Genomic DNA, 15,363 nt, shown 5'->3' on the forward strand with positions numbered 1-15,363 from the left:
CCAACACGGATTCACCAAGTCAAGTTCTCTAGTTTCCACCGTCCACTCATGATTGGGCCATTTTTACATATATACCATTAGACTAGAATGCTGAAAGAAAGCCTTCTTTCTTATAATTCTTGAAAAAGAATGTCTAGAAAAAAGGTTGCTACAACTAGATCAAATTATATGCAGAATACAACTGATGGAATTGGATTAGTTGCACGATTTCAACCTACTGCAAATTCTGCTCATTCCTCGTCCACTCCTCAGTTGATGTTACAGCGAAAACACTCTGTAAATGTAAACCACTTACATTCATGCTGCCATACTCAAGGTTATGTACCATCCGTCCCTAGCGTAATGTTAAACCAATTTCATTCTGAGCATGTAGATTCATCATGGTCTCATTTGATTACGCCCAATCCTCAACATACGTCCCCATATACAGAGCGATTAGAAAATTGTTTTCCAGTACATGCTACAAGTCTTGATCAATTTATTTTTAGTTTGAATTTGGCTGAAATGCGTAAAGACTCATACCAAACAAAATACTGTTATTCAGATTCGTCGATTGACCAACACTTGTATCCAGTAAGTTTTGCAGAAAAGACTACTGATACTACGAAGATATTAGATTCATCAATGTCTGGTGTGCGTTCAGCTGAGAGGTCTATAGACTTGAACATATTACATTCCTATCATTCACATCCATCAGCATCTCAATCCTTGTCTGTGCGTTCAGCTGAAAGGTCTATAGAGTCGAATGTGCTAAACCTACACACCTATCATCCAAATCCATCAGCATATCAGTCGTCGATGTCCGTACGTTCACCCGAGAGGTCTATAGAGCCCAATGAATCACACAACTCACTATTAAATATCAAAGCCTCCACACAGGTTACAAATTTTAATCCATCGATGTCTGATGTGCGTCCGGCAGAAAGGTCTATCGAGCTTAACCAACTGCATTACTATCACTTTTGTCCATCAGCTTCTGAAATGCAGCCTGCAGATCTCTCCCAAGGTTCTCTAAGTTCAAATGCTTTAGAATCCAGTTATTCAGAACAAAATGGAAAATTTGATTTATGCATATCTGACCTTCGTTCAGCAGAAAGGTCTCTAGTCCTAGTAAACTAATCACGTTCTTCTAAGTATATCAAGGCAAAGTAAACAAAATGCCTATATGCTACCGCTTATTTCTGTGCCCTCGAAGTTTCAAGAGCTTAAGAGATTAATTACATATTTTCTTTGTTAAATTAGTTTACAAATTTTCAAATGCATTTTATTACATAGTTTGAGATGACACGTTTTCCTTTATGTAATCGAGTGTTACTTAGTAGAGGGAGGGGGTAGTAGTCACTTTTGAAATTGTAATTTTTTTCTTTCCTTCCTAAATAACGAAACAACGAGAGTTGCGCAACTAAAATCAGAATTACTTTCGACTTCAAGGGGAAATTATGTTGTTTCATGGTTGAATCTTGTAAGATCGCGTAACATTTAATTTTGTTATAATAGACCAGTAAGCACTAATTAATGTCGGTTCGGTCTAAAAAATATAGTGTCTTAACTAAGATTATATAATTTGTCTAAGATTGTTTGCGAAAATTTGACTAGTAAATAATTTGTTTGCAAGAAAAATTTTCTGAACAAGCATGCAATGCATTTTTTAAGACCTAAATTTTTTTTACAAGCTATAAATGCATTTCTAGTAAAAGGCAGTCGCAAATAGCCTAGGTTAGCACGAAAATAATTTGTCTATTTTTACGAAAAGTAGATAATCAGAGTACTCTAGGAAAAGAAACGTTAAAAAATAATGGTGTTAATGTGAGCAAAAAAGTAGGTAGCTAGAATACTCTCTGAAAATAATAGATAGAAGTAATGGTGTCACTGTGGGCATAAATATTTTTAGCCGACTTGCACTGATAGATTAGCCGACTAAAAAGTTGGAAAATAAGTGGTAAGGCTTAGTTGAAAAATCTATAATCATTATGCTGTCCAGAATTCTTTGGTCGGTTCAAGGGGGCGGTGGTGGTAGATAAACTGATACACCAGAGGTTCTGTTTCATTGATCCATTAAACTTCTGCCTTCCATCATCTTACAATTTTATTCAAAATCTATAATTTTTATTTTTATATTTTGTCATGCACTTAAATTTTCAAATTAAATTTAAGAATCAACGCCAGAAGATGACTCTCTCCTGACTTATCAGTCGTCGGACGCCAACTCAATGCCTATATAACTTCATTGTTATATATTTAAGTTTAACTCCATTCTCGGTGAGCTATTTTTTTAGTTCGATTATTATCTTGTCAAGTCAATATTCTTAGTTTTTTGCAGCATTGCATTTCTGTTGCGAATGTGGTGCTTCCTTTCTCCGTGTTCTCTTGGAATTTTAATGCAAAGTAGATATGCAGGAAGTTCAAAATGAATTTTTGTTTATTTGAGTTAGTTTTCTACATTCTGCATACACTAATTCATAGTACCAGTTAACTTGTTGAATAGTATTTAGCTAGTTGCAAATGGAAATGTAAATGTATATGTTTAAGATATTTGGTGAGCTTGGCAAGATAGATTATGCTCCGATATTTGCATTATGCTTGAAGGCACAAAAACAAGTTCTCCTTCCAGGAAATTAACACGACTGATTTTCAGGATTTGGTTTTCAAGTGTACAGAAATGGACGATTATGAATTTTTGAAGGATATTGGGGTTGGGAGTTTTGGTTTGGCGAGGCTTATGCGGAACAAGGCAACTCAAGAACTGCTTGTCATGAAATTCATTGAAAGAGGAACCAAGGTAGGATATCTTTTTTGTATAATTTTACCTTTTCCACATTCGAATTGATCATTTAACATTAGCTCACCTCTTCTTACTTTAAATCTTTATTAAATTATTTGTTAGAGACAAAGTTGGTAATTTTTTCATTTTACTTACCTATTGGGTTCTCTCTGGACTGGACTCGGTTTTATTTCTTCAATTTCAGATAAATACCAACGTTGAGCGAGAGATCATTAATCATAGGTCACTCATGCACCCAAATATTGTAAGATTCAAAAAGGCAAGTTTTTTTTGGTCATTTACTGCTACTGTAACTCTTACCATCTCGTGGTTCCGTGTGTGATGGTAATAGGGTATCTACTCAACTGACTCTTTAGTTTTTTTCCCCAGGTGCTACTTACACCTACCCACCTTGCAATTGTAATGGAATATGCTGCTGGCGGAGAGCTCTTTGACCGCATTGTAACTGCAGGGAGATTCAGTGAAAATGAGGTCTTCTTAATTTTAATAACTAAAATTTCACCATTTTTACTCAGTTGCCTGAATCTTGCTTGTTCTATCTTCAAATTTTATCAGCTATTAATTTTATATTAAACTTTCAGGCTCGTTACTTCTTCCAGCAGTTAATCTCAGGAGTAAGCTATTGTCATTTCAGGGTAAATAAAATTTACAAGGAACTGTCTAGTTCATGCATGAGTTCATGTGTGGTGGTAGTTGTGTTTTCTGTTTAGTTGCTAGATCACTATGTGGATACCTTACAAGACCCGCAGTTTAGAAAATGTATCCGCCAGTCCTGATTTTTTTTGTGATTTTGGCTGATATTTGGCAGAAAGTATGCCACAGGGACTTGAAGCTAGCTAATACTCTCTTGAATGGGAGCCCTGTGCCAATCGTGAAAATATGTGATTTTGGCTTCTCAAAGGCATGGATTTTGCTAAAAATTTATGACTTGAAGTTTATTTAATTATAAAGCTTTGAAATGCCTAGCTTATTATATCTTTGCAGTCATCTATGCTCCATTCAAGACCTAAATCGATTGCTGGTACTTTGCGGTACATTGCTCCAGAGGTTCTTTCTGGTTCAGAATATGATGGCAAGGTAAACTCTAATCTTTGCGTGTAAGCATATTATGCTAAAAGTGTGGGAAGAATATGAATCGGATTTGTCACACAAAGGATGACTATATATGTAATTAGCTTAATGTCTCACATCAGAGTGAGTTCTATTGTGTTTGTGTTGTCCATTCTCAAGGATGTGCAATATTCAGAGACATTGTATTAGTTTCAGCTGATATATATGCTTATCAAATATAATATGCAGTATATATGTCTTGTATCACATTGATTTCGTTACAGTTGTTATAATTGCTTGCATTGCTTGATTTAGCTATAGTATGCCAAGCCTATGGTGTTGAAATATTAGTCCAATCCCTCTGTCCATTTTGCATCAAAACCTTTTAATTTACAAGTCAAGCTACGCATACTGAAAAGTTTGTAAACCTATGCACGCATTATGCTAAGATGTTATCTTTTGAGCAATGTTGTACTATGATTTTTTACTTGAGCAATGTTGTTCACTATTAAGGACGAGAATGGAATGTAAGCGAACCCTTTATCCAGCATCCTCTTTTCTGATTATATGTTCTTTTGTAACTTCCTGATGTGTGATTTTCTTTTTTGGGCAGATAAATGCAGTAAATAACTCCCCACTCCCTTAATTATCGCAGAATGTAAATATAAAAGAATTTTACATCCATCCATGTCTGTCCAGAAATGGAGAATATGAAAACATATATTCAAGGAAGTTTTTATTCAGCTTTAACTACTCTTTTTACAGTCCGCAGATGTTTGGTCATGTGGAGTGACATTATATGTAATGTTAGTTGGAGCATACCCTTTTGAAGACAAAAAGGAGCCGAAAAACTTTCAGAAGACTGCGCAGGTAAAATTTCCTTCAGGTTCTTTCAAGTATAGTAAATTCATGAGATTATGCTTACTGTCCTACCCTAATAGCACGTTTATACCTTTCCAGCGTATACTAGGTACTCAATACAAGATCCCTGACTATGTTTACGTATCTCAAGACTGCAGGCATATTCTTTCTCGCATACTTGTTGCTCCTGCAAGCAGAGTAAGTCTTATTGTTGCATTAAGTAGTTTAAATACACGAGGATATTGTAGAGGCTTTGAATTTATTATGTGTGGTGTAAGCCTTGTGACAATATCGTTTCCAGTCTCCTTCATTTCCTTTGAAGGACTTAGTATGAGGCTATGAGCCCTGCGTTGTTTGTTATTTGCTGCTGCCATAGAAGAGAGTTTGGTCATATATGTCTAATTTTAACTGCTATTTAAGATCTTCCGGTCTCTGATCATCATCATTGACATGCTGACACTGTTAAGCATGAGTATAGAAGGCCATACCCATTTAAAAGTTGAGGGATACTTAAACCCTACTTACACATGATATTAAGCCTGAATTGGAAAAAATATTTCAAGTGACTAAATGAAGAAACTTTCAGATCAAGTAAAGTATGTTTCTCCTATAATTTTGGCTCAAAACCAACAAACCTTGGCTGTGATTTTGAATGTTCACCTTCTTCGAAATAGTAGTAGGTACAGTACCTTTGATTATCTGACATTATACAGTCGAAGTACTTCTGCAGAAAGTTCTTTTTCTTCTTCAATTCTACTGCAGCTGAGAATTATTCGTATCACTTTTGAAATTTTGTTGTTCCTGCAGAGGATCACAATTGAAGAAATCAAGAACCACCCCTGGTTTTTAAGGAATCTGCCCTGGAAAGAATCAGAAGCTGGCCAAGACATTTTCTACAGGAATAATAGCCCAGAATTTTCTGACCAGAGTTTGGAGCGCATCATGGAAATCGTTGACAAGGCCAGAAAGCCAGCACTGAATCCTCCTCCAGTTATTAGTTCGACTAAAGGGTCTGGACAGGTAAAGGAAAAAATCAAGAATCACCCACAATTTTCGAAGAACTTGGCAAAGGAGGGGCCAGAAGCTGCTCAAAGCACTTGCTGCAAGAATGAAAACTCAGCTCTTTTTCCCCAGCGCTTGGAGATCACCATGGAAATTGTAGTAGAATCCAGAAATAATCCCGCGAGGAATCGTGCCTCAGTTTTTAGCTCAACCGGAGGGCTTGGATTGGCGAAGGAAGAACAAAGTAATGATCAGGAAGACAGTGTGGAACATAAGGCGGAAGAAGAAGACGAGTACAAAGTGAAGGAGGTTTATGATGATAAACAAGTTAAGCAGGTTGCCGAAGATAAGCTAGTGAAGATGGTACATGAAGATAATCAAGTCAAGGAGGGAAACAAATTCAAGAGTTATAACTACAAGATGATCAAAATGTTGTACAGAACATCTTTATTTCTCGCGCGCCAATTTCTGCAAATTCCATGGAATCAGTAGGTCCGTAAAACGTCATTGGCATGGGTGCATGGAAAGCTTTACATATAATGCTGGAGGGGCCGTGGGACGTGTTTTGCATGATTATGGCTCGCAACTGTTTAGTACCTCAATTACAGGTTTAAGTTCAAATTACTGCCAAGTTAGGTTGGTAATATCATCCATATGGAACTGTGGAAAATGATAACTATCCTGGTCAAGAGAAGCAAATTGTTGTATGAAACCGATCACTTAAACCTTGATCAACAGAATACGATATAAAAACAGAAAATAACAGCATATATGATCAACCAAACCAGAAATAGGAGGATCAGCAGAAGAGTTTGATTTTAGAGTCCTTCGTACTGGGAGACGGTGTTTGTAGAATTTTACTGAAAAATGTCATAAGCTAATGGTGACCATGAGCTGTTCTTTACCATTTGCATCAATAAATTTTTTTCTGGTCTCTAAATGTTTTGAAAATTTGTATAAACATAAATACAAGTCCAGGCTCATCTCCGAGGAATTGTCGAATTTTTGGATATTATTTTTCAGTTCAGGATCATTAGGAGTTCTGGTTCCGCCTGTGATTTCTCATGAATATTATTATTTTTAAGTTGTTTTCATGTTCATACGTCTTCCATTAAAGAAATGAGGTCCATCTTACAATGTTATATTCATTCCTATTTTTTATTAAATAAATTCCCTGTACATGCCTTGTTTTGTTGAAAAAGGGATCATGCCGTTCATCATAACCCAGTAGAGCAAAAGTTCAATGGAGTTTACAGAGTTTTCAGAGTTCATTTATGTTCTGCAAATAAAATATATCATTACTTCAATAAAATCATGCAAATCTTATATATTTACAAGCACAATATGTATTTTCTGCAACATTAATATTTATGTTCTGCAAACTAAACATATTTTATAAAATAATATATTTTACAAAATTCTACTTATAAAATCTATGCAATCTGCAAGATTTTCAATAAAATAGTGATATTTGTAGAATATCATTCGAAAAATAATACGTTTTCCAACAATTTAACCTATATTTTACTTGCAGAATATATATGAATTTCAACGAGAGACTCCATATAACCTAAACCATATATATATAAACAGAAAGTCTACCTAATCCTTTCAACTCTCAAGCAATATTCAACACCTTGATGAATAAAGCAGGAGTAATATTCAACACCTGCTTTGTGCCTTTACCTAAATTCGCTCCGGCAAATTTACTGAATGACAGTTTGTTGAGTCGCTAAAACTTCAAGTTGTTGCTAGAGGAAGGCAAGCACCCCGCCAACCAGAGCTCCGATGCCTTGATGAATAATCAGCCGTTCTAAAACCTCATATTGTTAGAGGAAAGTTGGATCTTATGTTATAATTTAACATACGGTTCTCATCTTCTGGGCATAATCTGGTGTTTTAGCATTATCACTTTTCTGTTAAATTTCATCTATCCCTTCCCACAGCAATCCGAGTAAGCTTTTATTGATATGATTGTGTATTTGTGTAGTCAATATCTATATTTAGCAGCATTTTTGCAAGTTCATTACAAGTTCTGTTCTTTACAGCAGAGTACATACAGGCAGTTAACTTGTTAAGGAAAGTACATAAATTTGCATGTGTAGACTGTAGTATACATCATGTCTTGTATAATTCGTATTATGTTTTTATCAGGATACAGAGACTAGTTTAATTCAGTCTTTAGTTTGGTGCATTATTACGGTTGAGGCGCCTCTTTATTTGTTAATAAATTGTTTAATTTGTGTGTTTTCTTATGATCAACTACTCAGATATGAACCTTTTACTACAGTTATGTTGATAAATTAACATTGTTCGAGTCATATGTTTATTTCTCATTTGTCAATTTACTATTTCTTAACTTGAAATCCTAATTTCTTAAATTGTGAGAACTTATTTATGCTCTGTTTCTAAACTGTTTGTGATGAAAAGGTACAAGTGCAAACTCTCCTTCCACGAGGTGGTTTATGGAAGCAAGGTGAGAGATTTTACTTTAGCAAAGTGTTAAGATAATGACAAAGTTTGAGCTTTTGAAGGATCTTGGGGCTGGGAGTTTTGGTTCGGCAAAGCTTATGAAGAACAAGGAAACTAAAGAACTGGTTGCCGTGAAATTCATTGAAAGAGGATCAAATGTAGGCCATCTTTTGTTTTTAAGTTAAATTTTATAATTGAATTATAGCTCCATTGAACTTTTGGTTTAATCTTTACTGAAAAAATTGTTAAAGACAAGGTTCATAATACTTTTACACCTAAACTTTGTCAGACTCGATAAGTTTTCATTGGATTGAGCTCAATCATTTGTTTGTACTTAGGTGACTAAGAATGTTGCACGAGAAATCATTAATCATCGGTCAATGAGGCACCCAAATATAGTAAAATTTAAAGAGGCAGGTTTCTTCATCATTTCAAGACACCATAATTCCATGTATCATTATAGTATGATACCAACTCTACTCACTTGGGGGATTTTTCTTTACAGGTGTTACTTACACCCACCCACCTTCTAATTGTGATGGAATATGCTGCTAGAGGAGAGCTCTATGACCGCGTCATAAATGCAGGAAGATTTTCTGAGGATGAGGTATGTTCAATTTTCTTATTAAAATTTCAATATTTAAGCAACTGCGTGAAACTAGTTTGCAATATTACCATCTTCTACTTTTAATCAGCAATTGTTTTTGTTTGAACTTTTAGGCTAGGTACTTTTTCCAGCAGTTGATATCAGGAGTAAGCTACTGTCATTCCATGGTAAATAAAATCTTTAAGGAGCTGCCTCCTCTTGTGCATGCACAAGTTTTCACATTAATATTAAGATATGGTTGTCTTGTAGCCTTGTGTTTAGTAACTAGGTCAGTATGTGGATACTTTATAAGATTCAGAGCTGAGAAAGGTCATCGCTGCTCCTAGTTGAGCACCAAAATCAACAACCTTGATGTTTTCTTTAAAGGTTGCGCTATTTAGTCAACCTCTTGGCCAAGGGGCTATCTAATGAATCAGTACTTCATAAGACTTATTATATTATAGAGGAAATGTCTTCCATATGTAATAGATCAGTTTGGTTACCCGTTATTTTTTGGCAGAATGTATCCCACGGAGACCTCAAGCTGGCCAATGTTTTGGTGGATGGAAGCCCTGCACCAAGACTGAAAATATGTGATTTTGGCTACTCGCTGGTAAATAGTTTGCTAAAGATCAAATAAATTATTAAATGTTCTGCTTTTTAAAGCTGTTACACGCTTACTTTTATTATGTCTTTATGAAGGTATCTTCCCGCCACTCAAAACATAAATCAATTACTGGCACTATGCGGTACATTGCTCCAGAGGTTCTTTCTGGTAAAGAATATGACGGCAAGGTAAACCTTAACTATGAATGTAGGCACATCATGTGTAAATTGTAATGTGTTTCCAGTTTATCATTCTTAAGGGTGCACAACATTTAAGAGACATATATTATTGATACTAGACATAGCATTTATTTTTTCAATATCTGTCTTTACTTACCAGGATCACATTTCTTTTACTTCACAGTGTAAAAAATTCAACTCAAAACACTAGTTAAATTTATTAAAATTGATTCAACATATAATTTTTGTGGTACATTGGATACATCACAATTTGTGTTACATGGTCATTGTTTAATCAGACCATCTTTTGCTTGCATTAAAACCGTTTAGGTTTCTGGTCAAGCTGTCTGACTGAAAACCTTGTAAGTCTCTGTATAAATTGTGCTAAAATATTTGATTTTGAGCAATGCTGCATAAAGATGTTCAATTCGAGCAATGTTATATAATGTCAGACAGGAAAGGACTGTGAGTAAAGCTTTAACCATGCATCTCTTGATGCGATAATTTATCCATTGTATCTTCTCTATTTATTATACTTCGTTTGGGCATTTTTTTAGGTAAATAATGACTTGCTCGCTCCTGCATGTATACTATAAATCATCCATCTTTTCATATCTTAAAATGCACAAGATGAATGCATTCACCCAATATTATTATCTCACTTTGATCCATCTATTTTCAGTTGGCAGATATTTGGTCATGTGGAGTGATATTATATGTCATGCTAGTTGGTTCATATCCGTTCGCAAACGAAGAGGAGCCAGAAAAAATTAAAAAAACTACGCAGGTAAATTTTTCTATAGGTTCTTTCAGTATCATAAATACATTATAATATCATATTTGCTGTCTTAAAGTGCAGTTTTTCCCTCTCCAGCGCATACCGGGAGCTCAATACAAGATCCCTGCCAATATTAACATATCTAAAGAATGTAGGGATCTCCTTTCTCGAATATTTGTTACCCCTGCAATGGTACGTTCAATTTTTCAGTCAAGTAATTTATATAAGAATTTGTTTTCTCTTTTTGCAAAGTAATTAATTGAATTAGGATATTTACTTATACTAGTTGAAGTTTGCTCATATTTTTAGTCCGGGTAATGACTGATGCAAAAGTTTTTCCCAAGTCTCAATTGGTATGCACTTGCTCAGAAGTCAATAGTTACACATGCCCTGCATTTGTTGTTAATGTTTCCTGTCACCGAGTGAACAAGTTTAGTAACAAGTCCTAAGCTTTAAGGGCTATTCAATTGCAGACAGTGTCGATTACAAATTAATAACGCTTATTAATAAGCCAAACCTTCTTTATTTCAAGTGGTACTTGATTTCACTTATTTTTTGGTATCAGCACTTTTTGATTTCACTTTTCATAATTCATGTTATAACTCTAACTCTAATTGTATTATGTTATAACTCTAACTGTAATTGTATTATTATTATTATCCTTTTTGATTCCTATATAACACATAATTCTATACATATATATATATATATATTATTTTTTCCCATTTTTCTTTATTAATAATTTTTTTAAGTGATACTTTATTTTCACTTATTTTTTAGTTCTATCACCTTTTGTTTTTTCGTTTTTATGATTTATGTTGTAACTCTAGGTGTTGTATTTTTATCCTTTTTGATTCCTATATGACTTAGGGCTGTCAAAAAAATTCGAAAAATCCGATATTCGTCCGAAAAATCTGCATCCGTATCGGAGAAAAAACAGATATTATCCGTATCCGAGAAAAAACGTATATTATCTGTATCCGAATTCGGGATATTCGTATCCAAAACTAAATACATATATGATATTTAAATTATATAAATATAAAATTATATATAATTTAAAATTTATTTTTTTAGTTTATAGTGTTTGTAAATGTATTAAATAATACGATTATACAAATTTTATATAATTGTACACTTATTTTATACATATATAAATATATTATGTGTATTTAATAGTAGAAAATGTTCTATAATCGTCGTTAAAACGGTACGGAAAACAAAAAAATTCAAAAAATCCGATATTCGTCCGAAATATCCGCATTCGTATCCGAGAAAAAACGAATATTATCCATATCCGAAATAAAACGAATATTATCCGTATTCGAATCCGATGATTGCGGATACGGATATAGGCATATAGGCATATCCGTATCCGAATTATCCGTTTGACACCCCTAATATGACTTATAATTCTATATGTATTATTTTTACCCGTTTTTCTTTATTAATAAACGAAACATATTCACTTATTTTTTAGTTCCACCACCTTTTAGTTTCACCTTTTATAACTCCAAATTTATTATTTTTATCCCCTTATATTCCTATATGACTTATAATTGTATATGTATTATTTTTACTCATTTTTAAATTTTTTATAAGCAATAATTTTTTAATATTTTTATAGGTTTGAATCCTATTTTTAATTATATTTTAAAGTAAATAAGTTCATAAATTGGCTCAACTAAATAGGTTCCGAGAAATATAAATCACGACCAAGTAAATAACTCATGTGTTTAAATTGAAATTTTTTAATTTAGAATTTTTTAATTTGTTGGTAGAATTCCATTTTAATAAAATGGTATGAATATTATAAAAAATTGTATTTTGGTTTCACCACTAGAAAATAATAAAATTGTTCAAACCGTAATATGAATACAATTCCATTTTTGTAGAACTCCAAATTATTTCTTGTTAGGGTACTTGATTTCATCTTAGTACGGTTGCGCCGTATTTTGGTTTCACTCGTATATTCTCTTTCATGTAGAGTTTTAAATTATTTTTTAACAAAATATAGATTAGAATCATATTATAATTACGATATTTCTATTTTTCGTAGAATTTTTTTTATTTTTTATTAAAATAATAAAATGGAATCGTTTTAAACAGTGTTATTATTAATTAATAAGGAAATCATCTTTTAAGGGATACTTTGGTTTCACCTCTTTTCGGTTTTACGAACTTTTGGTTTCACCCTTTTTTAAATCTTGCTATAGCTCTAAATATACCATTTTTATTCTTTTTTAATCATATATGAGTTATAATTTTATATGTAATACTTTACCCGTTTTTTGATTCTTATATACCACATATTTATATTATTTTATATAAACAAAATCGTATATACATTGTAATTTCTAGATTCATACCTAGAGAATGCTATTTTAGCACCAATTGCAAATTTATACATATATAATGAATATTTTATCAGAAAAAATTATGCAATCACAAACTATATAAAAACACAAATTCAGCTAACAATAAGAAATTTAATATGCAACTACTTGGTGTTGTTGATTTAATTTTTTGTTAAATTATCAATCAATCATGTCGCTACTAAAGTTTTGATGGAAAATATTAGTTATCTTTTTGAACAATATATACATAATAACGTTGAGTTTATTGTTATAATAAGATTTGAATTAATGAAAGCTAAATATAATTTAAAAATGAAAATTGCAATAATCGTATAATTTTATTTATTATATATTTTAATAAAAAATTTAAAAATAAATTTCTATAATCATTATTAAATATTGATATTTTGATCTTTGAGCACGGTTTATCTACTAGTTACATTTAAAAAGCTGAAAGAGAGATAAAAACTGATGAATGACCATCAAAAGTTTCCAATACGAAAATAAGGTGGGAATTGCCATAATATTACAAGCGTGACTGCCATAATATTTAACCTAATAGATTTTGTTAGGCCTGATGTGCAGAGAATTGAAAGATATTACAGTAACTTGCAGAACTTTTTATATACAGAGTAATATGTTCCTCGTATGATTTTGGCACAAGGCAACATGATTTTCCATCACATTTTGACTGTTTTGCCAAGATCTTCGACATAGGTTTTGTGGATCTTATGGCTCCTAAGAAGCCGGACAATGATTTTATGCTGTGTTTTATGAACTAAAGTTGATTACAGGTGGAATGATTTACCTCTTGAGATATCGAACTTGGGGTTTGTAGTAGCAGACAATTACATGAACAAATCAGTATCTTTTAGTATTCTCACTATTCTCTTTGATATATGTACCATTTCAGTTGTTCCTGTTCGCTATCATCTGTAGCGTAGCTTTAAGGTTGTTCTTTTATTTTGTTAATTCTGTTATTCCTGCAGAGGATCAAAATACAGGAAATCAAGAACAACCCATGGTTTTTGAAGAACTTGCCACGGGAGCTATCTGATGCAGCCCCCGAAACACGAAAAATTAACATACCATTTTTCTTCCAGACTGCGGATGACATCACGAAAATTGTGGAAGAAGCCAAGAAGCCAGAGATATATCTTCCTTCAGTTTCCAATTCGCATGGAGAGATTAGATGGACATGGGGCAAAGAAAAGTACGATAATTACCAAGATTATGCGGAAATCGAGGTGGGGGGAGAAGAGGTAGAGGAAGAGGACGAGTTGGAGGTGGCAGAAGAAAATGGTTATGATAAGAAAGTGAAGGAGATTTACAAAACGGAAGGTTCATCACTGTCTGGTGTTGTGAGATTGCCAGAAAGGTCCCTAGTACTAAACCAGTTCCATCACAAATCGGAGGGTTTATCAATGTCTGGTGTTGTGAGATTGCCAGAAAGGTCCCTAGAACTAAACCAGCTCCATTCCAATCACACAGATCCATCACCACTTGATCCATCAATCTCTGGTTTGCGTTCGGCAGAAAGGTCGACAGGCACAAACCATATACATTCCTATCATTTGGATTCAGGAGTATCTCAGTCAATGTATCTGCGTATGCCCGAAAGGTCTGTAGAGTCAAACACTTCACATTCCTATTTTTTAGAGCAACCATATCCATCTATTTCTACTTCGCGCTCAACTGAAAAGTCTATAAAGCCCAATTCTGCCTCCGAACTATCATACAAACAAAGCTGGGAAAAAGTGACAAGGTTGGATCCGTCGGTTTCTGATGTGCGCAAGGCAGAAAAGTCTATAGGACTTAAACAATCGCATTCCTCTCAAAATCAATCAGCTTCTAAGCTGCATGATACAGGTCTCGCCAGAGGTTCTTTAGAAAACTTATCCATATCTGATGTGCGTTCTGCAGAAAAGTCTGTAGTCTCCAGTTCTCATTCTGATCGGAGGGGTCGGAAGGGAAAAGGAAAAGCAAAAAGATGACCAAGAAGATAATCTGGAACCTGAGGTGGTGGAAGAAAACAAAGTCAAGTAGGCAAAAGGTTCAAGGGTTATCCCTGAAAAATTGTCAAATTGTTGTATGAAACATGTTTATTTCCGGGGTATCAATAGGCAAGTAAAATTCTTTGGTGCAGAATGTTTTGGGTCAAACGCTTCTGTGGACAGCGTATGTTTGTGGGGACTTGAAGGTGTTTTGTATAATTATGGCTCTCAAGTGATTAGTATTTTAATTACAGGTTTGAGTTCAATTTACTGTGGAGGTAGGTTGGTGATATCGTCCATATGGAACTCTGGAAATGATATCCATTCTGGTCAAGAAAAGCATATCGTTGGAGTACGGAACAATGCACTTATATCACGGTCAACATGACAAGATGAAAAACAGCAAAAACTTTTTTCGATTTAAAATATTTCAAACTCCGATATTTAGGTATTTTGGTTATGTCAGTACCCCTAAGTTTGTCAGTGGTGAAGTACTATATTTGTCCTTGGTGAGGGATTAATCAAGCTAAAGCTTCGGCTGGTTTTGACAAATTAACTAAATTTATACTTGAAAGATTTGTACATGTTTATATAAATTTTCAATTCCGGATCATTTGAAATTCTAGTCCTGCCAGTGTTACTCGTGAATATTATTATTTTCTAGTTTTCATGTTCATACATCTTTCATTAAAGTA

General features: G+C 33.7%; 2 protein-coding genes across 9 annotated transcripts; both read left to right on the forward strand.

The window, feature by feature from the left end:
- The first annotated feature begins 111 nt into the window (after positions 1 to 111).
- LOC141692952 (serine/threonine-protein kinase SRK2G-like) lies at positions 112 to 6,782 on the forward strand. Of its 5 annotated transcripts, none has more exons than XM_074497920.1 (10): positions 112 to 2,259; positions 2,636 to 2,779; positions 2,967 to 3,026; positions 3,152 to 3,253; positions 3,364 to 3,417; positions 3,591 to 3,683; positions 3,767 to 3,859; positions 4,598 to 4,702; positions 4,793 to 4,891; positions 5,501 to 6,782. In XM_074497920.1, exons 2-10 carry the CDS (start codon positions 2,660 to 2,662, stop codon positions 6,185 to 6,187), a joined length of 1,413 nt encoding a protein of 470 aa, XP_074354021.1. In that variant the 5' UTR covers positions 112 to 2,259; positions 2,636 to 2,659; the 3' UTR covers positions 6,188 to 6,782. The 5 variants fall into 5 exon arrangements, with proteins under 5 accessions (XP_074354021.1, XP_074354018.1, XP_074354022.1 ...); XM_074497917.1 differs by having other exon boundaries at positions 2,967 to 3,041; positions 5,501 to 6,781; XM_074497921.1 differs by having other exon boundaries at positions 2,967 to 3,041; positions 3,364 to 3,396; positions 5,501 to 6,781.
- A 511-nt stretch (positions 6,783 to 7,293) lies between these two features.
- On the forward strand, positions 7,294 to 14,919 carry LOC141689901 (serine/threonine-protein kinase SRK2B-like). 4 transcript variants are annotated; one of them, XM_074494412.1, is made up of 10 exons: positions 7,294 to 7,649; positions 8,126 to 8,325; positions 8,506 to 8,580; positions 8,673 to 8,774; positions 8,888 to 8,941; positions 9,274 to 9,366; positions 9,456 to 9,548; positions 10,222 to 10,326; positions 10,399 to 10,509; positions 13,664 to 14,919. In XM_074494412.1, exons 2-10 carry the CDS (start codon positions 8,206 to 8,208, stop codon positions 14,666 to 14,668), a joined length of 1,758 nt encoding a protein of 585 aa, XP_074350513.1. In that variant the 5' UTR covers positions 7,294 to 7,649; positions 8,126 to 8,205; the 3' UTR covers positions 14,669 to 14,919. The 4 variants fall into 4 exon arrangements, with proteins under 4 accessions (XP_074350513.1, XP_074350515.1, XP_074350516.1 ...); XM_074494414.1 differs by having other exon boundaries at positions 7,294 to 7,534; XM_074494415.1 differs by having other exon boundaries at positions 7,295 to 7,649; positions 10,414 to 10,509.
- The last annotated feature ends 444 nt before the right edge of the window (positions 14,920 to 15,363 follow it).

Source organism: Apium graveolens, chromosome 10 (assembly GCF_009905375.1).
Source record: "Apium graveolens cultivar Ventura chromosome 10, ASM990537v1, whole genome shotgun sequence".
NCBI classification, from domain to species: Eukaryota; Viridiplantae; Streptophyta; class Magnoliopsida; order Apiales; family Apiaceae; genus Apium; species Apium graveolens.